This window comes from Cyprinus carpio, chromosome B16, assembly GCF_018340385.1.
Source record: "Cyprinus carpio isolate SPL01 chromosome B16, ASM1834038v1, whole genome shotgun sequence".
Lineage (NCBI taxonomy): Eukaryota > Metazoa > Chordata > Actinopteri > Cypriniformes > Cyprinidae > Cyprinus > Cyprinus carpio.
In genome coordinates, this window is record NC_056612.1 from 19,962,537 (window position 1) to 19,988,484 (window position 25,948).

Sequence of the window (25,948 nt, forward strand, 5' to 3'; positions counted from 1 at the left end):
CTAATTCTAACCAGGTTAAACAAGACAGAACCAGGGTGAACATATTTGGTGTGGCGATCAACGGCATGGTGTGCTACTGACATGAGTTCAGCCGATCAAGCTCTTAAACCAGCTTGTACCAGCTAATGACCAGCTAGCAACCAAGTAAATCTGACACAAGCTGGATTTCTCAGCAGGTTTAGAAAAAAATAAACAGACATTCAAATTGAAAAGCAGAAGGAGTCCTTTGGTCATTCGCTGCCAAAGGCAAAAGACAAAACTGACAATCTGAGAAAGCAAGTGAGAAAAGCATCTACAAAATAGTCCTGAGTCAAAACCCAAAACACAGTCATGAGCCAAGGTGAAAGAAATGAAAGATCTGGCAATCCTGAGGGCTCCTTCAATCGCTCATCATGAGCCGTTTCTCTACTGTACCACGCAGATTGCATGCCTCCTCTGCAGCGCAAGTGCCAACTACACCCGGTCAGCTATTTATCCCCGGCACCTGTCTCCACTGACAGCGTGTGGGCAGGGGTCATTTCACAATCTGAGGCTCCTGGGGATAGCATGACTCTCTGTCACACCACAAAATGAGACTGTGTGATCTAAGAGAGAGAGAGTAAACAGAAAGTGTGCATATGCAGCGGATCCTGAGGCAAATTGCCCTGACCTAGACACGCAGCAGCTGGGCTATTTATACTCTTTCACACACTCATGCTTGTATGGGGATGTTTTGCATGTTTTTGTGGGGGTTTGTTCGAGCTGATGAGTATGTGTGAACATCTATGGAAATCTATGTTTTGCTATTTTCACAAAAACACTGAGAGGGGTTGTGCAGCAAATCCTAATCCAACTAAAATGATTAAAGATCAAATATTCAAATTATATATACCATAAAACAGAATATATACCAATTTTAATATGATGTCTTTACATTAAAAAATACATAAATTGTTATATATTTAAATATTACATACCACATTATATAACAAACACTATGTGTTAGGTAATTCAAATAAATCTGAAATATAATGTTCTACACAAACATACATTAAAACTGGAGGAGGAATTACGGGACACACGTGGTTCATGACACATATAATCAAGCAGACATTTTCCTTGAGGCAGACATTCAGCTGTTACACTTTTCATTGATTTGGCAAAGGCAAGCAGGTGTATTGCCACAACAATTTAGAAAAAAAAAATCTTGATAATCCCATGCAAACAACCAGTGGCATGGCTCCAAGAAACCAGCAAATGGCTATTTAAACTAATAACTGGTGACTTGCCAATGAGGCCATGTCTGCTTAGTCAAATCCACAGTGGGAGTCCTACATCTTTGTTGACGAGGGACAAGAGATCATCTTATTACACCTAGTGTTAGCACTTCCTTAAGGTTTCAGTGGCCTGAAAGTTACAGGGCCCTATGAAAAAGAGAGTGAGCTAAAGCCGGAGGAAAAAGGTCTGCTTTAGGGTTCCATGCAAGGCCAAGGCTAAAAATAAGTCATAAGCATGTGGAGGGATGTGGGGCAGCAAGAAAAAGAATTTGCCATGGCGCTCTCTGCTCCCTCAACAGCCAAAGGCAGTTTCAAAACTTCCCTGTCTTTGCAATTATTGCTCACTCAGAATACAGAAGAAATGCCTCTGAAAACTGAAGAGCTTTTTCTTTTGTTTTTGCATTCTTTCCATTGACTAGAGTTATAGTATGGCATTGGATTGTACGCTGTAATAACCAAAAAAATGAACATTATGGCATTATGAACTCGCTCTCATGTGGTTCCAAACCTGCATGAGTTTAATACTTTGGAGGAAAACAAAAGGAGGAATTCTAAAAATTGTGCTTCTTGTTGTTTTCCATGGAATTACAATGAACAGATATGTTGAAGATTCAAAAACTATGCAAAAGCACCATTAAAGTATCTTAAAAGCAGTCCACATCTTCCTCAAAAGCATGTTGAATGGAACTGGATCAGTCCAATTTAAGAAAGAATCATTCACTGAAAAACTCAAAAGAATGATTCATTCAACATTTTCAGTGAATAACTTAAATTCCAGTCTGTGTCTCTAACAATGCTGTTGTATAACTTCTGAAGGCGTGGAATATTGCATAAGGATTAGACGACTACTAATAATGGACTACTTCCATGATAACTAAAAAGCCTTTTAAGCTTAAAAGCCTCAGTACTCAGTGTAACTGCATGGAAAAGAAGAAAGTCACACAGGTTTGTAACTATATGAGATTGGGTAAATAATCAAATAGTTTTGGTTGGAGGGAGAATAGTTTATTTTAAGTAGTGTTATTTAGACCATTCCTTCACTTCCCTTCCCTTCCAATCCAAAGCAACTTTCTATGTGACAGACTTTGGATATCTGAAGACATCAGAGACCACAACCCCCCCAATAGAGATCCCACATTACACTAGACTTGAGAAGTCAGACTCCCACTGGAATCTTTTAAAAAGAGCCCAGCCATGAATTATCTTAGAAGAAACCATTCCTTTTATATAGTATAGTGCTTTTGGTGCACATCTTCACAGGCACAGATTTGCATCTAAGGCACCAATACAGTCTGTGTCTGCATCGGGGTGATAACAATATTAAATATACATAATTCTTTAGATGTCAACAGTGAAGGGATCTGATCTAGATTTACTATGTCTACAATTAAATGCTCTAAAAAACAAACCTCATTTCCAAAAATTAACACTTTATAATAATGTTCAGTTGAAAGTGATTAGTTAATAATGAACTAATAATTAGAAAAAACATTCATAAGCGATTAATAAGTGATATGTTAACAATTTGTGCATGTTTTGTTAATTCACTTACAAGTCATTTATAAATAATTAATTAAAGATGAACTAATTGTTTACAAAACATGACTATGTGTTCATAAATGATCGATAAGTGATATGTTAATATTTTGTTTATCTATATTTTGTAGATTAAGTTATAAATCATTTACAGTACAAGTGATTATATGATGATGAACTAATCATTTACAAAACTTGACTATTTGTTCACAAATGATTACTGAGTAATATGCTAATCTGTCATAACTTACAACCTGTAAACGGAAGGTTTGTAAAACATTTACAACTGATGAGTAGTTTAGACTTTAGTTTAGGGGATGCAGAAAGTGTTGTACATGCCTTGTATACACCTACAGATCAACTGTAACAATTAAGAAAAATCTACAAATGATGTGTAACACATTTACAAGAGATGAGTAGTTAACACTTTAGTTTAGGGGATATACTTTGTAGTGTGTACTGCAATGTAAAGGCTCACTGGTGAGGGTGTAGACAGATGTCTTCTCTGACACACACGGTACGCTGAGCATCTGATGTGGTCTTCAGTGGAGGGTAAAACCGGTTCACATTATCACTAGATCCCACACACTCCACAAAGAACACAAGTCTGTGCTGATGAGAGAAAGGGTTTAAAACAACCCACTGGAATCCCCTGACTGTAAGTTATTTACACGTTTATTCACTTGACAGCTAATAATTTATTATTCTTAAAAAAAAAAAAAATAAAATAAATATATATATATATATATAGATATATAGATATATAGATATATATAGATAGATTTAGTATAATTGCATTTTTGTGCTTTTTAACAGACCAGCTTACAACTTTAATGAAACATACAAAAGTTTTATACCAATCATTTACTAATGGTTTGATCATCATTTGTTCATTATTAACCAATGTTTATTGAGACAGTACAATGTTGACATTTCAATGAATAATATGTGATTATTAATATATTAACTATATATTAGTAACTTATTAACCATTTACTAAGGATCTGTTTGATTATTTCAAGATATGCTATTTTTTAAAGATGACTTACGACAGATTTGTAAATCATTAGCATATTACTTATCATATCATTTGTGAACGTATAGTCATGTTTTGCAAAAGATTAGTTAATCATTAACTAATCACTTATAAATGACTAACAACTGAATGTTATTATAAATTGTTACCCAAAATTTAAATGAAAAAAAGCATAAATCAATAAATGCAAAACAACATTTAAACATAAAAAAGACTCTATAATACAAATCTACTTAAACTTATTTACATTTAGTCATTTAGCAGACGCTTTTATCCAAAGCGACTTACAAATGAGGACAATGGAAGCAAACAAAATCAACAAAAGAGCAATGATATACAAGTGCTATAACAAGTCTCAGTTAGCTTAAACGCAGTACATGTAGCAAGGGCTTTTAAATAATATAATAAATAAAAAGAAAACCGATAGAACAGAAAAAGAATAGAGCAAGCTAGTGTTATAGGTCTTTATTATCTTTTCTATTTAATTTATTGTCTCAAGCTAAATATTTCAGAATGCACTTTTTATTATATTTTCTTTCTTTCTTTTATTCTTTTTATTTTGTAGAAAATAAGCCTCAGTCAATTTAAAGATTTTGTTTTTAAAAGACCTGCCGATTGAACATTATGAAACACAAAACACATTGCTTCTCATGTAAAATTGTCTTGTTTTAAGGATGCTCAGATATTTTTTCAATGTTAAACAAAACAAAGACTGATGCCAGCTATTGTGCCAACATAATAGCTCTACTATAACATGCGAGTTCAATATTCAAAACATAAGATATGCAAGTTCATGCATAATCTCCACAATATCAGCTACATCACAAGTTCTTAATGAGGTATTAAATGTATTCATCGCATGAAATATAGATGGGAAAACATCCATTAAAGTTTGATGCAAACCTGACCAGATTTTTATCGTCGTGCTGAGTTTCTTTTCAGAATATCAATTAAGCCCAACACGGGCATGAAATTTGTTTCAAGATTAATGTGAGCACCTGCTGAGTGCACCAAAAGTGGAAATTAGCAATTGGAGTTACAACGAAAGTCTACTGTTCTGTGAAGATTGTCAAGGGACTGTTAATTAAACTGTCACCTGTGCACTGAAATGGGAATCTTGGCAGCTTAGTTTTGTAAGACTATGTAATCCGGTTGAATTTTGAGAATATCAGGGTGTCAATTTTCTTCTGGACCTTGATTCTTGATTCATAGGACAATTTCGTGGCCAATCAAAAGCAATGACCTAAATTATGGATTTTCTTGACAAGCTGGATTCCTTCTTATCTTATAAACCCTTTATGAGAGACCCTAATACAAGAAGTAAATGTAGTGAAACAGTTTCCTGTCCTTCTGTTTGTTAGCACTCTGTTTGTCAATTTGTTTAATCGTTGTTTCCTGTTGAGGAAATCGAGAGAGCTCCATTCTGTTCATCAATATGTTGGCTTGTGAGCCCACATCCCAAATGTGTGTCTGTCTGTGCCCACTGAGCAGATGGGATGACAAAACTGCCCTAAAATGTCCACTGCGTATCTTGGCTTCATGCTCGGAAGGCTAGTCGTCACCCTCATTACTTAGTCTCAAAAAAAGAGCCAGTTCGATTTAACTGGGAGGCTGTGCTCACAAGCAGCAAAGACTACAATACCGTCCTGCCCACACTGATCCCTGATGGCGTTCGATAGAAAGGAGTGTGGTTCTTTCTTGTAGCCTTGACAGAAATCTATGCCTCATGAACCTTTTCATCTTTCTCTGAGGAGCCTGACAGCTGGTAGCATGTATTGACAAGCACAGGTGACTCCATCAGTGGTGTTTGATGTGAAGGTCTTTCTCCTGACCGGACAGGGAGCCGAAAACTGATCTCTCTCTCTCTCTCTGTCCGCGTGCTGCGGCGTGTCTGCTCCGAGACTGCCCCACCCCAGACAAATCTGCTTTGATATAGTCCACTCCCTTACCGCAAGCAACCAAAACAAACACGATGAAAGAGTGACCTGTTTTCTGTTAGTGCCCCTGTCTCCAGAAGAGAAAGGGGAGGGGAAGGGGGCCATATAAGGGAAAAGTCTGTGTGTCTAGACACAAAATTTCACTGTAAAGCAATACACATCCCAAAGCTGCTTTGCCCTTTAGGGAATCCACAAATGCCTGCAACTTGTGTCGGAAATCTGAGCTCTTAGGGGAAAAAGTGAATGTGTAAGATTATCTAGTGAACCATTATCAAGTGTTTCTCAGTGGTACAGCTCTAAGAGGTTTGAGCAATGACCACAGAGCTGGACTACTGCCCTGGAAGAGGGAAACCACCTTCATATCAAAAACTGGACTGGCAGCATCCCTCTGTCACTACTTAAATGTTGTAACACTGAAATCTCTGAGGCTACATTCACACTGACAGTGTTAGGGATTGCTGAATTTGCTGAAAGGTGTAAGTCTCAAGATGTCCTGTTCACACAGTCGTTTATAGTAAGAGCTTGAAGACTTTCTGTATGAACACCCCATTGTAAAAGATACTATTTAGCGGAACAAACACTGTACCTATGGTAATATGATGCTTCAAGCACGTTTGGCTCAGAAGTTTCTAATCTATAAATCCATCACCCGCTGGTCTGGTTTCATTTGTAAGCAGTTCGGATTCAGTGCTAGGACTTATATTTCATTTGGGAAATCCAATATATACTTTTTAAATACTGAATGAGGTTTGTTTCAATATTTTCAAATTCAACTTTCAAATTTAACACTATTTTCAAACACGGACGTCCTCATGTCTTTAATATAATTGTGGGTGGGACTAACAGAAACTGACCAATCATTATTTTGACAAGCGTATGGTAAGCACCTATAGGAAGAGGGAAAATTAGTAAACTGCCTGTAATTGACCATGAAAACTCACATTAAATATATTTTAAAATACATATATAAAGTTATAGTGAAACTATACATTTATAATTATTATCTTTTGATAAATAACATTCATCTGGAAAATTACCAGCTTCTCACTGGGTGGGCCACAGCTGAAAGTGGGTGGGTCATTGCCCACCCGGGCCCATCCGTAGCTTCGCCACTGGTAGACAGTGGTGCAAACTGATAGGAGAAAACCTTTAGATGACATGCAGCTCATATCTGCATCTTTGTAAGCTACCAAAATCACACAAGAAACCTGAAATACTCAATAGACACTTACAGTGGGGAAAATGTTTATTTGATCCCCTGCTGATTTTGTACGTTTGCCCACTTGGTAGATTTATTTTAACAGATAGAGACAGAGTATCAACCGAAAAAATCCAGAAAAAAACACATTATATAAAGGTTAGAAATTGATTTGCATTTCAGTAAGTGAAATAAGTATTTGAACCCCTAACAACCAGCAAGAATTCTGGCTCCCACAGACTGGTTATGTGCCTATGTGGAACAAAGATTAGTCCTGCCACTTTAAGAGGTTACTCCTAATGTCAGCTCGTTATGTGTATAAGACACCTGTCCACACAATCTGTATCTTCCATTCCAACCTAGAACTACACGGGAGGAGCTTGTTAATGATCTTAAGGCAGTTGGGACCACAGTCACAAAGTAAAGCAAGGTCCCCCTGCTCAAGAAGGCACATGTACAGGCCCATTTAAAGTTTGCCAGAGAACATATAATGATTCAGAGAAGGCTTGGGAGAAAGTGCTGTGGTCAGATGAGACCAAAATTGAGCTTTTTGGCATTAACTCGACTTGCCGTGTTTGGAAGGAGAAAAATGTTGACTATGACCCTAAGACCACCATACCTACAGTCAAGCACAGAGGTGGAAACATTATGATTTGGGGCTGTTTTTCTGCTAAGGGTACAGGACGACTTTACCTCATTGAGGGGCAAATGGATGGGGCCATGTACTGTAAAATCTTGGATGAGAACCTCCTTCCCTCAGCCAGAACACTGAAGATGGGTCATGGATGGGTCTTCCATCATGGCAATGACCCGAAACATACCGCCAAGGCAACAAAGGAGAGGCTCAAGAAAAAGCACATTAAGGCCATGGAGTGGCCTAGCCAGTCTCCAGACCTCAATCCTATAGAAAATCTGTGGAGGGAGCTGAAACTTTGAGTTGCCAAACAACAGCCAAGACACCTTAAGGATTTAAAGAAGATCTGTAAAGAGGAGTGGATCAAAATCCCTCCTGAGATGTGTGCAAACCTGGTGACCAACTACAAAAAAACATCTTACCTCTGTGTTTGCCAACAAGGGTTTCTGCACCAAGTACTAAGTCATGTTTTGCTTGGGGAACAAATACTTATTTCACTGAAGTGCAAATCAATTTCTAACCTTTATATAATGTGTTTTTTTCTATATTGTTTGGTTGGTATTCTGTCTCTATACATTAAAATAAACCTATCGTAAAAAATACAGGCCCTTCATTTTTATTTATTTTTTGTAAGTGGGCAAACTTACAAAATCAGCAGAGGATCAAATAAACAATTTCCCCACTATACAGATAGCATATTTTGCCTTATAATTTCGCCCATTCAAGTGGTCTATCTCCACCCCTTTTGATGTCTCAGATGCTAAAATCGACACTGACGCACCATCCGCCTGAAGCAAACTGTGAGTTCCTGTGGGATCTGGAGCTAGAATGCTGATGACATCTTGGAAAAGCTGTGGCCCTCAGGCATGTACATTGTGAATAAGTAAATAACAAATAAGCTGAAAAACCGCTTGTGCAGTCAGAATAACAACATCCACCCAATCCACTGCAATTTTTATGTTTTACTGTTTGTGGCCACTCTATCATACTTTAACTTGTTTACAAACTCTTTACATTCACTTCATGTTACAGGGGTAATATTGTCATTTTAAGGGCCTCATTCACTGACCCTTCAACAGAATGAAATCTGAATGTAAACCAATTGTCAAAAAGACAAAAATATGTATTTTAAAATCCCACTCATAATTACTCATAATCATAATTACAAAAATTATAAAAAAAATGTTTTAATATAAAATAGAGTTTCATGCCTGGTAAGAAACATTTATAGTCTAAATTTATGCAAATCCTCAGTATGTGGATTTCGATCCTGTATAGGTCAATTCACCTCACTCGGTCTTTCAAAAAACATTTTCACACAAAACAGCATAGTTCTTCTATACAAAGAACAAGTTCTGTAGCATCAGCATTGAATAACTCACCTTTACGGGCGATGCGGATGCAGTTTATCCTTGTTTCCTGTGAGAAAAGAGAACAGAGATGCAGTGTCATGCTGTGGGAAACAGTAAAACGGCAGAAATAAGACAGTCTGATACCTGATGAGAAGTCAAATGGGCTCACACTGACATTTGCTGATTCAACAACAGCATGAATGCCAGTAAAAGAGTAAAAATACATTTAAAAACAGCACCATGTCTTACTCACCTACCCTACTTGTGTGTGTGTGTGTGTGTGTGTGTGTGTACCTTTCGAGTGTGGCGATAAGATATAAGCCTTGAATGTACAGAAAATGGCAGCGGAGGACAAAAGAGGCAGGGGAGATGACTTCCAGCCAGGAGAGAATTATAAAAAGGAATTAATTTGTTCGAAATCGCAGTTGATGACATACTGGTGTTATGAAAACGACCTTTGTCAAATAGCACTAATGAGATCCGAGCCCATAATCCAATTCTGGCCTGCCACCTCGACAAGAAGATGCATTATCAAATTAAGATTTACAGATGCTAATTTGGGCATTATGAAACAATTATGCAAATCTTTCCATCCGGAAAAGGACTGAGAGCCCTCTGCTCAAACTGCGGCTGAATTTCTTTTTTTAATTGAAAATCCAATCCGAACTGCCTTGGCTCCCAAAGCTTGTCATAACCCTATATCATCTCAGCAAACATACCAAAGGGAAAGTGAGGGTGGTAGGAAGAGGAAAAAATATATAGAAGGACTCGCATTGATGTTTCAAGAGAGGGTAGAGGGACACACATGGATATTTTAGCACCCCTAAAACATCCACACGCTTAAAAATGTCATGTAGGCCAATCCAGGCTTTACGAGAAACTCATCTTTATCTGCTCCAGCAGCCATCATTGAGATGCAAGTGTGCCATGGCTTCCAATACATACTCTCCCATGAGAGCATATCGCAGGGATAAAGCAAACACTGCCTGTTTCTCCAAACACAGAGCCGGTCCTAGATGTCACACCATAAGAAGTCATAGCTCACCATGCGTGTGAGAAAAGACTGACCCCGAATGACAGGCGAGAGACAGCCAGTGGGCTTTGATCAGACAGACGCAGACACAAAGCTTTAAGCTTCCCTGCTCTATTTAATCAAATTTGTGGGAACGGTCATGGCAGACACTGCAAAAGGGGATCTGTCAGCAAACTCAAGCTAAGTAAATGAATTATGAGCACTATAAATATAACAGGCCCAGGGAGGCATGGGAAAGGAACTTATTAGAAAGCTCCTACTCGGTTCAGAGCAGAAGAAAGGAGGCATGCAAGAAAAAGAGAGGGGGGAAGTAAGAATTAATGTTATTTTCCCTACGAAATGAAGCCTCCCAAATCAATTGTGCTACTGTAATGTGAAGAAGAAAAAAAAATAGATCTAGTCCATTGTGAGTGATATTGTGGTTTACAAAATATAAACATCATGGAAGTATAAGTGTTAGTGCCTTCATGCTTAAAAAAAATTACAGCATAAATATTTAAAGTAAAAAATACTGATTTAAAGTCATGATAAATACCACTGAAAGTAGGAACAACAAAAAAGAAAAAGATAATGAAAAATGTTATTGAAAAATACATTTTGATGAAAGATGAATTTTCATGCAAATAATTAAATCTATTTATTGAATAATGCATAGATATCTATTTATAGATATCTATCTATTTATTGAATAATGCATAGATAAGTTTTATATATAGATATACATATATGTATATAGCATATATGTATTACAAATTAATGATTTTCAAATATCAATAAATTATTAGTAAACAGATTTTCATTTGTGTTACACACACACACACATACACACATACACACATACACACACACACACACACACACACACACACACACACACACACACACACACACACACACACACACACACACATATATATTCTTTTTGATTTATTTAAATTCTTTAGGGGGGTCATTTCAGCTCAACATATTTTACTAAGAAATACCAGTTCTTGCCTTCTATCTTGATAAAACAGAGATGCCAATTAGAGAGAAAAGTCTGTTTGAAAGTGTCTGGTCAGTCCTATAGGTTTCAGTGGCATAGAAAAAAAAAACTGCAAAGTTTTTCTGTATATGAGTGAAAGAGAGTGTCTGACAGCTACAATCTTTTTGTTTTGCCTCTAAGGACTGTTAAGGAAGCGGAGGACAAAAAAGTAAACAAAGCAGAGAAGAGAAAGGAATAAAAACAGCTCTTTGTAAACAGCTGAGAATCAAAGATGTTTTATATGTATTTATAACTGAAAGCAATTACACAAAGCCCTGACAGCATTCACAGCTCTCTAATGGCTAATTGTCAGAATAATGGCCAAAGATGCGGCAGAGGACTTTTTTTCTTGTGCTGCTGCCAAAAGCTTTGAAAACCACTTACAGCAATAAAGCTGGCCAAGAGACAAAGCAAAGTATATTAGCATTGTTTATATGCAGTCAGGAGGAAAAAAACAGAACTGTTCAAATCTGTAACAGGGGAGTGCTAAATGCTAGCTAAGTCTCTTGAGCTATGTTCTCTTTAGCTTAGACTGTCAGTCTTTACGGCAGTTATTGCAGCATAAAATAGAGCTGAATAAAAATGAATATTTAGCTAAAGGTCGGTCAAGTAAATCAGCAGAGCCCAAAGGAGACTGAGCTCTGCGATCGGTTTCAAAGACGTATGGTTTCAAGTAGAGAGAAACCGAGGGGAAGGTGGAGTCACAATGGCTTGGCTGACAGGTGCATTTCAGTCTGTAATGCAAGAGAAGCCCTGAGGGGATCGGCAGGGAGGGAGTTTGTGTCTGTAGTATAGGTCAACAGAGGCATTTCACTCAAAGGCTGCCAAAAACCCAACTGTGTAAAAGCGTAGGTAAAGTCCGTCCAAGTTTTGTGCCTCTGAATTGCTGTTCAGAAGAGTGGAATGAGCCAAGCTGGCTCATCCTTTCCTCCAGGTGCTGAGCCAATGAGATAACCTTCTTCGAAATGTCACCCACATCTTTTTGAGCATGAGGTTTGCTAGCTGGTGTCAAATTTAAATGGACCATTAAAAAACTCTTTTCATTCCCACAAGCCTGAAACACTCAGATGTTTAAAAGTGCATAATTGAGAACGGCAACTAACTAATAACCATGAAACCATAAGGCAAAAGTCAGAAGTTTCCTGTCATGCTCAAGATGAAGGTTGGTTTGCATGAAGTTGAAAAATTCTGTACTCATCAGTGACGCAGCAGTGTTGGGGAAGACTAACTAAAAGGAGCTATTTTTATTAGCTGTATTTAGTGGAAACATACTTTTTAAAATAGAATTGTTTTTGTTTATATCATTGGATGTTTATACATTTAAAAGATTCAATGTAGTTATCTAGTTTTTTTCTTTTTCTTGAAAAGATATAGTTTTAAAATATTTTTACCAACGCTGTTCTGCATGCAGGAGTACAGAGCCATGCAAAAGTATTCATACCCCTTCATTTCTTTCCATATTGTGTCAAGTTGTAACCATTATGCTAAAATGCTTTACTTTTTTCACATCAATCAACATTCCATACTAAGAAAGACCGTTTCTGAACTTTTTTCCCAGAATTGCATGATATAAACTCATAATTGCAAGAAAAAAACTATCAATTATGAGGGGGAAAAAATCAAAATTGCAAGTTTATAAGATATAAAGTCACAATTCTGAGAAAGTCAGAATTGAGAGATACAAGCTCACAATTCTGACTTTATAACATGCAATTGCAAGTTATATAGATATGAACACCTAATTCGGAGAAAATAGTTTTCCCCCTTAGAATCATACTTTATAACTCGCAATTTCGAGTTTATATCTCACAACTCTGAATTGTGAGATGTACACTTCCAATTGCGAGAAAAAGTCACAATTGCGAGTTTATATCCCGCAATTACGACTTTATATATCACAATTTAGACTTCATAACTCACAATTGTGAGTTTATATCAATAATAAAAATGTCTAAATATATAAATGTATAAAAATGTCAGAATTATTTCTATCTTGCAATTCTGATTTCATTTCTAAGAACTGCAAGTTTACATCTTGCAATTCTGAATTTATTATCGCAATTTTATACTTTACAATTCTGAGGGAAAAAAGTCAGAATTGCTAGATAAAATGCAGTTCAATGAACCTGGACAACCTGGCATCCTCATCTCTGAGTGGGTCATGGGCCTTTACAGACTGCTGGTAGGCACAATAAAACTATATTTTTGACCAATGGTAAATTACCAATCTGATTTAATCAAATGCTTTATCAACCAAGGTCTATATTTTGCTTCTGACAAATGCTTTTTTCCTATTTAGAAACTTATTTGGCACCCTTCCTGATCAATTTTTGAACAGCGAGAGATTCCCATTTCCCCGGCTGTTTTCCAGGCTCTGTCTTGCTTGCGCTGTCGAGCTCATTCTGTCTCCCAGACCCAGCCATTTCTAACAATATAAACTGCCAGCTGATCTATTTTTGATCAGCTGCACCTGTGCCCAATTATCCCTGTGAAATGGTTTATGCCAGCGAGACGGTATTCCTTGTTGTTTATCCTCTTATCTAGGCATAGACGGGGAGCACAGGGGCTGTTTTTCCCATTTGAATAAGGCCTGGACACCCAAAGCTTGGTGTGTGCTGATACTCTATTAATTTCATAGTTGAGACTGTGACACACACTATCTTATGGGTTTGAAAAGTAGGAGAAAAGGAGAAAAACAACATCCCGTAAGGACGAGCAATGACTTAATGTTTTTGTACATCCAACTAATTGCAGATTTACTAGCTGCAGGTGCTCCTCACTATTTATTCAAGTTCCTTGGTTTTGCACTTTATCCTGCAGTGCAGGCTACAAACAATCTATAGGAGCATGTATAAATAAGGTTTCAGATCCGTGTGTAAGATCATCTGAATTTCCATGAAAAAAATATTGTGTATTGTACAGTATGTGTGGTTAGAAAAAACAGGCTGCATACATACTGTATGTGCGTACTGTGCTAATGACGAAATGTACACATTCCCTAGTGTACATGTAACAATTGAAGTATACTTCAGTATATACTGGGAGCGTATATGATGAGTAACAGTGCTAGTTTCTGACACTTACGCCTCTAAAGTTGCTCATGGCCTGGAAGAAGATGAGGTAGTTCTTCCTGGGGTCCAGAGGGCTGTTCCAGTAGCCATTGTAGGTGTGGTTGTCCCCCACAGTAAAGGGTGTAGCCTGGGGCAGGCTGCTCGGGGGAAGTTCGGCTGTATAGTAGTGTGGAGCTCCATGGGCCTGAGCCTCACCGTGAGATGTTGGAATGGGGAAGCAGTCCTGAACGCCCAGTTCTCTCTTCACCTTCCTACCAGCTTCCTCCTCCACAATCACTTGATATGTGCTGTGTATACATACACACAGTAATGTATTTTATATAAATATAATAGTAATAATAAAAATAAAAATAACAACGTATAAGGAATATTCCAGGTTTGAAACAAGTTAAACCCAATTGACAGCACTTGATTAACATAAAAATATAATATATATATATATATATATATATATATATATATATATATATATATATATATATATATATATATATATATATATTATATATATATTAATTTTTTTTTTTTTTTTTTTTTTCAGATGTGTGTCTTTTAAGAAAAAAAATCTGTTTTACTTAATATTTTGAATAATATTTTTTATATCTCTGTTTTCATTTTAATTTTAGTTCAAGTTTTATTAGCTTTGCTGTATTTTTTTTTTCTTTTTTACCAGTTTTTTTTTTTTTTTTTAATGTCTACATATAACTTTAATTAATTTAAACTTTAGTTTATATTTTTTTGTTTTTTAAAAAAAGTGTAAGGGCCAGAATTACTAAACAGGGCAAATTAGGGTTAGAGCGCAATTCCATACAAGCGCTGATGGGAGTGGAAAATTATGTGTGTTATTTACTGAAAATGCACACATTAAACAACACAGATCATTTCCATAATTACCAGCGCAATCTACCAAGAGCAGTGCAAATTACAGCCTGCTTTGAGACATGCTTTTTTGGACGATTATGGCGCAAATACCAGCAATTTGACAAGAGCAAACGTAATTCTTCACTACGTGTCTTTAGTAAGTCCTGACTGTACTATTTTAATGCCAAAAGACGGTTTGTGCTGGTGCAAGCTGTAAGTAAATCTGGCCCTAGGTTTGTTTAAATTTGATTTTATTTCAAATAACAAAAGTTTTTAATAACCCTGGTGAATACACAATAGTATAGCCTAACTAATATGTGTGTTAAGATGTTTTAAGCATGAGAAAAAAAAAAAAAAAAAATTAATTGGAAATAATTTTTAGTGGCAACTTGTATTCAATCTGGAATATCCCTTTAAAGAAAATACTGCCACTCTCACCTGACCGGAGCTCCTCGGCCTTGTGCTGGACGCAGCAGGACTGTGATGGTGCTTTCTGTCTCACTCAGGGGGGACGGCATGTCTCCATAATCGAATGTAGGTGCTAAAAAGAGACAGAAAGTGAGAGAAAAAAAAGATATAAAATATCTTCCTAAAACTTTATAAACCCACTCACTATCAAAAGTAAACTTCTCTTAAACATCACCAGTGATGGGCAAAAAAGAAAGTGAACGAGAGCTCAGCAATTAAAAAGAAACCATTGGGGATTCAAATCCACTGTGTACATTAACTTTGTCATTTCAAAGTGAGGCAAAGTGAAGTTTACACTAATTTTTAAAAGCCAATATAACCAGCTAAACATTTTAATTAGAAGAACCTCACGAACAACGCCTACATTGTTGTCTGAAGTAAGACCGCCTTAATTCATGACAACAACCAACACTTCATGTGAACTCTGCTTTCTTCTCCAAACTTGTCCCTCTGTGTGTCTTGAACTCAGTGTGTAATTAAAAGCTGTGCACGTGGGACAAACAGAGGGGAAACTCATTTAGAAGGATCTGAGTCTGGACTGCATCCTTCCCCCGAGATAGTCGTGTTGAGCAATAACGCTTTCCTTAATATCAGCAGTCAATTAGAGCTGACGAGCATAGGCAAACAATCTGCCAAAAATCAATGATTATGGTATTAAAAGCGGGTTTTGGCTAAACTACAGCTACTTGAGTGGACTTCAGTAAAAGTGAGGCCTTGGATGGCTTTGAGTGCTTGCAGAGAAAATAAAAACACAAACAAAATAGAATGCTGGTCTAGAGAGAGATATAAAAGGACCTGCAGGCTTGTTTCTTTACAGTATGCAGAGACAAGCAAGTATACAACAGGTCATATATGTACATCTACTCTAACAGCCTCCATCAATATACTGTAACAACTCCAAATGCTGCAACAACTTTCTCTGAGGTTTGGTGTACATAGTGAAATGCACAGAAATAAGCGTGCAAAGCATCTCTCTCTCTCTGTGCTCAGTTCCTGTTTGATTTCTATACTATTACTTATTAAAAATCCTTCAACCAGAAATATACTAATAATGCAGATAATTTACAGTGACGTATATTTCCATTACAAATTATATTTTCAGCATTACAATTTTTTTTTTTAAATACTGAAAGTAGTTCCTCAAACTGCATGAACACCACAATTTGTGTAAAGCCCGATGATCATATTATGCAACTAAATATGCATATTAAATTTGATTTTGAATCCTAAATTTGGTGTCTGAAATGTGGACATTACATTAATTAAAAACAATTATTATTATTACCTAAATAAATACATTTCATTATTAAAATCTCTAAAGAAAAAAACAAACATTAAAATTTCACTTAAAACTGAAAATGTATCAACGTTTTTATCCATTAACAATGCTTTTGGTAGATTTTAAGCTGATACAAGGTGAAACTTCCCCGACTGTTAATCGGCCAAGTAGACAGGGTTATCAGGCCAAAGCCAATAATCTCAACCACATATTTGCAGATTAATGGGCCTTGCCTACCACCACCCTAAATCCTCTTATTGGATTTTGTGTTTCCGTCACATTGCTGCCATCAAAAAACAGAAGTTCTCCATCGTTGCCATCGGAGAAAACGCTGGCTTTAACGCACATCGCTTCGCATCAGTCCAGTGCTGAGGAATCCTGATTTAGCATCAGCTGCATCTGGTTGACAGCAGCATATGGTGCTGTTTTGTAAGGCAGGCTGGTTTTCGAATGGTGAGGATGACAGTGATGTCAGTTCTCTTTGAGGCGAGGGGAAACGTGTAATGTTCTTGAAGGGCCTGTTGGGTTCTGAGCATCTGCTGTGATTCAGTTTCACTATCACTTCCTCAGATCCATTCGGGAATACATAATGGCTCTTATGTGGTGATATGGGCTTACTCACACACACATGCTTCAGAGATCAATAGCGCACCTGAAGCACTGGATGATGAACCGGAAACTCTGTAGTTTCGCATTTTTCCTTTTCTGTGAAATCAGTTTTTGTTTCACTTTGTTCCTGACTATTGAACCGCCAACATGCATTTCTGTACCTCAGACATCTCCCGAATGATCTGAGGCATTTCAATCAACAGTTTATAGATCTCACCTGGTACATCTGAAGGTGCACGGAAACACTCACACACATTCAAGTACATTTCGCATCACTGCAGAAGTACGAGTTCTAGTCCTTTAATGCAATACAAAAGCAACTTCTGCGTTTTCACAGTTTTTCTTATAAAAACTCCTTCCATGAAATTACAGCACCTGTTCTGAGTCTGAAGTTATTTATTGCTTGTTCACAGCAGATGAACAGATGTAAAGGTCAGTGTCGACCCATCAGACAAGGAGAGGAGAACATAAGTGATCAAATTAACTAGTTTTTATTCAGTTTGTACTAATGTGCATACCTGTGATACAGATACAGTATGCACATTTAAAGTTGTTTTTTTAACCATAGCCTAGGAAAGTAAAATCACTTCACAAAGTGTTGAGGGGGTTGAAATTATAGCGATTAATACTTTTTATTTAGCAAGGATGCTTTAAATTGATCAAAAGTGATTTCATTTATAATGTTACAAAAGACTTCTATTCCAAATAAATGCTGCTCTTCTAAACTTTCTATTAATCAAAGAAACCTGAAAACATATACATAATAAAATAATAATAATAATAATAATAATAATAAATGAATAAAATTTTTTTTTTTTGAGCAGCAAATCAGAATATTAGAATGATTTCTGATGGATCATGTGACTGGAGTAATGACGCTAAAAATTCAGCTTTAAAATCACAGGATTAATTTAAATTTTAAAATATATTCAAATAGAAAACAGTTATTTTAAAAAGTAAAATATTTTAAAATAGTATTGATTTTGCTGTTCTTTGGATCAAATAAGGCTTGGTGAGCAGAAGGGACTTAAAAATCTTACTGTTCAAAAACTTTTGACTGGCAGTGTACATGTACCGGGATTCCGTAATTTAATTACAAAATAAATGTAACTGTAATCTATTACAGTATCTGAGCAAAATGTGTAATTAATTAAATTGCAGTTACTTTTAAAATGTTAATGATTACAAAGGGGGTTACATCTGAATATTTTCTGTAGAAAGCTAGGATATGCATGATATTATTAATCTGTTGCTTTCCAGATTTTTGATGTGCACAATGCCTCCTGCCATTTAAAGGCCATTTAGTAAAGTGATGCTATTCTGATGATTTTGTTTGCTTCTCGTTTGAATTTGCAGCGCACCACGTCTGCCAATTACATCAATTCACAGCTTTAGACTAAAAACTGTCTAAGAGCTACCACCATGGTAAATAAGGTAACTTATTACATTTACAAAGTAACCTTCCCATCACTGCTCCTTAATGCTGATTTTTAGTTGCATTTGGCAATGGCGAGAGTTAACTTTAGGCCCTGCTCTCTAGTTGTAAATTTGTGTCTGAAAAGGAAACTCCTACAATATGCATATTCAATTACGTCAGATGCAAAAATAACTGTGTCACTGCCTTTCGATAGCTAATTATTCACTACAGTCTTGTTTTTTTTTTTAGATAAAAATAGAAGTATTCATTATTTGCATAACTACAGTACATTTAATTGGATAAGAGTCAATCAAATAAGTAAACACACTCACTCCATTCGGACAGGACAAATTTGTAGTGGAAGTGCTCTGTTTAACACACACACTCACCCTAAAACAACCTTACACACTCCTTACCAGAGATGTTGGTGGTGATCTCAGTGAGTGCTGTTTGGCCGAAGCCTTTGGCGGTGCGCGCCCGCACAGAGATCAGGTAGGTGGTGCCAGGATGCAGGTTGGAGAACATATGGTAAGTCTCGTTCCTCAGTTTGGATACGGTGCGCCTCGGGCCTGGAACATTGATCCCGGGGTCTGATGATTCAATGCTCTGGTAGCTGATCTGTAATTGCACAAATTAAAACCATTTAAATTAATCATATTTTCATTAAATCACTGTTGTTTTGGAAGCAAACATGCAATGACTCAGTGTGTGGTAGCTCAGATCAAACAATGCTTTACAAAAGTTTACTAACTTTGACATCCCTATTCAGAGTGGGTTGAAAATGATTCATATATGAAATCAAACATTTATTGTATAAACAATAACTGGTAGCCTACTCATAAATACCGACGGGAAGCTAGTGGGCATGTTAGACTATCATCTTTACAGCAAAGAATATCGTGATGGTATCATATGACAGCACTCACAATCTCTGCTCCCGTCCGTGTTGCCTGTCATCACACAAACCTTGAAGCTTTGGCTTTGAAACGATTTTCATTGGAAACCTAAGCTACTCGACATCATCTTGTTTACAGAATATTTGTATGATATTCATTATATTTGTACGAAAGTCAAAAGATTCTGGGTCACCATGTAGTCTTGATTCTTTTCCTCAGTAAAACAATTCTGGGGACTTTTCTTAGACTTCTGGCCTCATGTAACATTAAGCAACATATGATCTGATTTGCTTTAGTTTTGAATCAATATCAACCCACTAATTGTTAACAAAATATAATTTAAAACATTTGCAAAGTTTGAATTGAATGGGGTAACAAACTGGGTGCATGGTTACAATTTGAATTTAAGGAATTGTAACTCAAACAAATGATGATAGAACCATAGATAGAATGATGGATGGATGGATGGATGGATGGATGGATGGATAGATAGATAGATAGATGACAAGCCTGACAAACTTTTGGATCACTAACATGCAGATCATTAGAACATTAGTGGCCTAGTATTAGAATGTTAACTGCACTGTGCTTCTGGGACTTAGGAGACATTTGCAGCACCTGTAACCGGCCTCTTTTAAGATATAGGGCATGGAGGATAGTGATGGGGAAGGATTGAGGGGGAACGCAGTGCCCTGTGAGTCTTTTGTTGGCGGTGCTCAGAGAAAAGTGGACAATGTGCTAATCTGAGAGAAACGTGAGTGAATTCTCCAGACTATGCCTCTCTCTTATTCTTTCTCTATTCATCTTTCTGTATGTCTGAGAAGATCAGGCTGCTTGAGCCTGAAAATCAGTCCTTGCCTCCACTTTATAGGTCAAGCCTTTAAATCCCCTTTAGAAAACATCCTTGAGGCGACTTTGGTAGCTATGGCCCGGGGAGAAAAAGAAACGCGTGTTATCAAGGAGAGATAACTCAGTAAGTGCAAATGGTAACGGGGGAGGCGACTGATGGACAGTGGTGGCATTCAAAAAATATGTCGATCTCGTTTCGGGCCATAGCTGAGCCAAATGATGGATCCACAAACAAAAGCGACTTTTCCTCCTGAGGTGAGATGAGTGTTTTGGAGCGTGACAGAAGCACCGTTCTCACAACTTTCTAGTGACTGACTGAGAGCCTGAATCATGCGCGAGGAGAAAGGTGACACTGAGGCAAGCAGTGTGACCAGAGAGAGAAAGGGTGTGAGAATGTTCTGGAACAGAGGAACAGAGAGACAGATGCTGGCTTTGGGAGGCCCACCACCTTTCCATTGAGCAGGCCGAATCTGTGTGCGCTGAACGGAAGAATGAAGAAACAGTTTAAAGGCTTTTATTAGACTGTTCCCTATCCTTCTTTTTTGGACAAAGTCATAAGCTTTCAATTTGCAGCAGTTTTGATCTACTAATCTCAAGAGTACAATTATACAGTGATATAGATTTTTTTTGGTAAACAAAACCACACTGTAAAAATGATTCTTAAATCCCAGAAGTAAATAACAAAAATAATAAAATATTCTTTTTTATTTTTTTTATTTTTTTTTTTTAAGTAGTGCAACAGAGCAATTTGTAAACAATTTTTTTTTTTTTGAAAAACTCAAAGTCATGCAAACGCTAAATTATAATTAAATTATGACTTTAAAAACTCATGTTGTAGTTCTATGACCCATTACCACACCTGCACGTGATAGTGGGACAAAGCAGCACTTTTGTATTTTTTAAGATTTTGTATCAACAGCTATATAGAAAACAGATAGACCAACAAATAGATTGACAGAATGATAGATAAACAGAACGACAGATAGAACAGTAGACAGAACAAATGACAGAATGACAGACAGACAGACAGGACAGGACAGGACAGACAGGAAGGACAGGACAGGACGACAGACAGACAGGACAGGACAGGACAGACAGACAGGCAAGACAAGATAAGATAAGACAGGACAAACAGACAGGAAGGAAGGACAGGACAGGATGACAGACAGGAAGGACAGGACAGGACAGACAGACAGGCAAGACAAGACAAGACAAGACAAGACAAGACAAGACAGGAAGGACAGGACAGGACAACAGACAGGAAGGACAGGACAGGATGACAGACAGGCAAGACAAGACAAGACAGGACAGGACAGACAGACAGGAAGGACAGGATGACAGACAGGAAGGACAGGACAGACAGGAAGGACAGGACAGGACAGGACAGGACAGGACAGGACAGGACAGACAGATAGATAGATCGATAGAAAAGGATCGATAGGAAGGACAGGACGGACAGGACAGGACGACAGACAGACAGACAGACAGACAGGACAGGACAGATAGACAGCCAAGACAAGACAAGAAAGGAAAGACAGACAGGAAGGACAGGACAGGATGACAGACAGGCAAGACAAGACAAGACAGGACAGACAGACAGGAAGGACAGGACAGGACAGGATGACAGACAGGAAGGACAGGACAGGACAGGACAGGACAGGACAGGACAGACAGACAGACAGACAGACAGACAGACAGACAGACAGACAGACAGACAGACAGACAGACAGACAGACAGATAGATAGATAGATAGATAGATAGATAGATAGATAGATAGATAGATAGATAGATAGTGAAATTACACTATTTTTTTCCTAATAATTAAAAATCAATGACAAAAAGGTTTTATATAATCAAATTTAGATTTTATAGATAGATAGATAGATAGATAGATAGATAGATAGATAGATAGATAGATAGATAGATAGATAGATAGAAAGTTAATGATTATTTTTCCAAATAATTAAAAATCAATTAAAAATCTATGACAAAAAGGTTTTATATATCAAATTTAGATTTTATTTACACAATTGGGGCTAAATAAATTATTCTTTCATGGGTTGTATGTGACACTACCTCAGTAATGACTTCTTGTCATCATCTCAAAACTGTTCCAGAAGCTTCTACAGCAGCCACATTCATAAAATATTGTGGTGTATTGGTTAAGGCTCAGGACTAGGCGATTGCTGATTCAGTCCCTTTGAGAACTGAGCCATGAGCAATTATCACTGTGTCCTCCAGCAAAGCAATTAATCCCAGGTAGCTCTAGGATAATTGTCCCGGTTCATGAATACGGCTGTTCTATGATGACATCGTGGCAACTATTCAAATAAAGCAAAATTCTAAAATGGCAAAATGTGTAGGAGACAGCATATAGAACTTAGATAGAGACATCATTCCGTCATTTATTAACAGATGGCTGGTGCAGTAGGGACCAATTAGAGGGGAGGGTTGGCCTTGGTGGCTCTTGTGTCTCTGGCAGTACGCAGAGTTCCAGGTCCAAATCATGACTTCATGCCTACTTTCTGCCTGTCACTGACTTGAGTTGAGAAAGAACAACAACAACAACAACTCAGCACTTCCGGCCCACTAAACTGAAACTCCAAATTATACAGGGGTGGTAAACACTCGCATTCCAAGGTCTTTCTAATACAGCATACTGTCAGTCAGGTCTGTGTGCACACGCATGCGGGAGATCGTATGTTAGCAGCACATTCATAAATAATTTAAACTGGCAGTCCAATTTTAACCCACAGTGGGAAGTTTTGTCTTTCAAGGATTGTGGATCATCGATATTTCACCTGGTAAAAACGCTGACTCGTCAGAGCCAATCTCTGCAGATTCAGACAGCTTGAGAGAAATGGATATGAGTGCGGTAAAGAGCAGGAAAGCACATACCTCATACTGTGTGATGAGACCGTTGGGTTCCACCGGCTCCTCCCACTTCAGGAAGATCATATCTTCCAGCGGAGTGAAGGTAAGAGACTCGGGAGCAATGCCTCCGGGAACTGTGGGAAACCAGAGAAGCCACTGGTTATGAAAGAAGAAACGGAAAGATCCTACACTGTCAGACTAGTAATTTCACTAGCATTTACTCAAAGTGAGAGGGTTAATCTTCTAAAGTCCCCCAAAGGTCAACTATAATATCCTCATTACAGCTGTTGTCACTATGAACGTCTTAATTAGGCCTTTTATGTTATGAACACAGACTCATCCATTATAACTAATATAAGTGATTCAGTACTGGTCACTTGAATATGTGATATGGAATCAAAGAGCTAAAGTAATCTGCTCTCCAGATTTGATGGAATGTGGCGGTCTGGGAATCCCGTTAAAAACAATAGTGTATTGATGTGTTTAAAATAAACTTATTTAAAATTAGAACTGTTGCTTTAGCAACTGACTGAAATAAAATAAGTTTAAGATGAGCTAGTAAAACTAAAAATGAACTAAAAATAAATTAAAGCTACATAAAAATATTAAACAACAAAAACGAGTAAAAATGGGGGAAAAATACTAAAATGACTAAAATTTAAAGTAAAATTAAAATGAAACTGAAAATATAAAAGCAAATTTAAATATTAATTAACACTATAACTGCAAGTAAATAACAAAAATAATTAAGGGGAAAAAACACGCAAAATTAATCAAAATACTTTCATAAAAATGGTAATGTCTCATGATTTGTTCCCTGTTAGCTTTGTGTTATTTCATTCTTTATTTACAGAATCCTTAGCCCTCTACTGTAGCTCTGAAATATAATTAGCATCTTCAAATGTTGCTGTATTGCGATAGGTTACAAAACTATTGAGAACCGATGGCCTTTGACCTCCTTACACAGCATTCTTGAATGAAATTTGAGAGCTACTCATAAAAATACAAAAATAAATAAATAAAAAAAAAAAAAAAAATAAATAAATAAATAAATAAATATATATATATATATATATATATATATATATATATATATATATATATATATATATATATATCATATGGCTTCAGAATAATTGAAAGAACATGAAATCAATCGCTTTTGAGTTTTGTCCTTTTGGAGCTTGACAGCCCTACATGTTTTCAAATTCATAGAAGAAAGAAGGATGAGTTTTCTTAAAAACTTTTTTAACTTAACCGAATTCACCAGAAAGGCCATGCTGCTTAATTAGCTTCATCAGTTACGTTAGCAAATAAACAGCAGAATAACACTGAAATTCATGCTGGTTGAAGCTGGACTTCTCAGCAGGAAATACAATGCCTGTGCGACAGAAAGAAAGGGCAACACTTGCAGCTGATGACACAGCTTTTTTTAGGCTGATTAATATTAACACGGGTTCATTAACAGACATAAACGCTGGCAGAAAGAATGAGGAGGAAGTGGAAATGGTTCTAGAGAGACAGATGATGCTCTGAGCTCTTACACACTGCAGCAGTAACACATCAGCAGATGTTTTTACAGCCATTTGTGCTCTGTCACTGAGCCATCCTCGTTAGCTGTCGGGTATGTGCACAGCGTGTGTGCGCGGGGTGATAGTTTGTGAGGCAGAGATAGCCGGTAGCGAAAATAACACACTCAGATTGAGTCAAAATCGCTGACTCCATCACTTTTTCTTGTGACAGGCCATGAAAAAAGAGAATTGCTGATTGAAGCTTCAGAGGAGTGTTGATAATTGAGCACTCCCTTTCCTCCCTCTCTTTTTCTCTCTTATTTCATCATACTTCCTGTCTGGGTGAAACGGTAGTGTTTCAAATTTTTTCCCAGAAAATTATTTTTTCCTTTAGCCAGAATTTTTACAGCCCAAGCCAGCTGGACAGAGCACAGAAACGGGCATAAAAATCTTCCCTGACCACCTCATGCCCGGCTCCCTGGAGAGAATAATTAAAAATTAATTTCAAATCCATTTGGGAACGTCTGTGTCTTTATGATTGCGATGTGGAATAGATCAAAGAGAAACATTTTTATTCAGAAGACTCCAGAAGTAAATACTTCAACCCTATAGGAACAACTTAACAACTTTGTCAACTCTTTCTTTATGTGTTCACACCTCTTTCCCTTTCTTTCTTTTTCCTTCCATCCATCCATCCATCTTTCTTTTTTCATTCAATAATCCATTGGTTTTTTTATCATCCATCCTTCAATCTCTCAATTCTTTCTTTCTGGTAAATGTTTGTTTATTTACTGGAAAACAGGCTTTCAATCACTATCTTTTGAATCACTTACTCGTTTTGAAGCCTCATTTCTCTAAATGAGGAATAAGTAAGCTCTTAAATGGACAGGACTTGTGAAATTTGGCCTATTTCCATTTCTAAATACTGTAAAAAAAAAAATTACTTCTGAACCTGGTCAATCATGAACCCTTTTCACAAGACTGTGATAACGCATTTCAACAGTCATCAGCATCGTAAATCCTCAAAAGTTTTTTATATTTAGATTTTTATTAAATATGTATGTACATTAATGACATTATTAATATTATCACCTTGCATCAAATTACAA

At 36.9% G+C, this 25,948-nt stretch overlaps 1 protein-coding gene across 19 annotated transcripts in view; it reads right to left on the bottom strand.

Annotated features, from left to right (window-relative positions):
- Positions 1-25,948, bottom strand: part of LOC109093672 (receptor-type tyrosine-protein phosphatase U) — a 211,313-nt gene that overhangs the window by 38,821 nt on the left and 146,544 nt on the right. For all 19 annotated transcript variants that reach the window (XM_042741371.1, XM_042741369.1, XM_042741380.1 and 16 more), the window contains exons 9-13: positions 23,353-23,462; positions 19,125-19,326; positions 15,374-15,476; positions 14,088-14,361; positions 8,980-9,016 (exon numbers count right to left, since the gene is read on the bottom strand). In XM_042741371.1, coding sequence (XP_042597305.1) covers positions 8,980-9,016; positions 14,088-14,361; positions 15,374-15,476; positions 19,125-19,326; positions 23,353-23,462 — 726 coding nt within the window. The remainder of the gene's footprint in view (positions 1-8,979; positions 9,017-14,087; positions 14,362-15,373; positions 15,477-19,124; positions 19,327-23,352; positions 23,463-25,948) is intronic.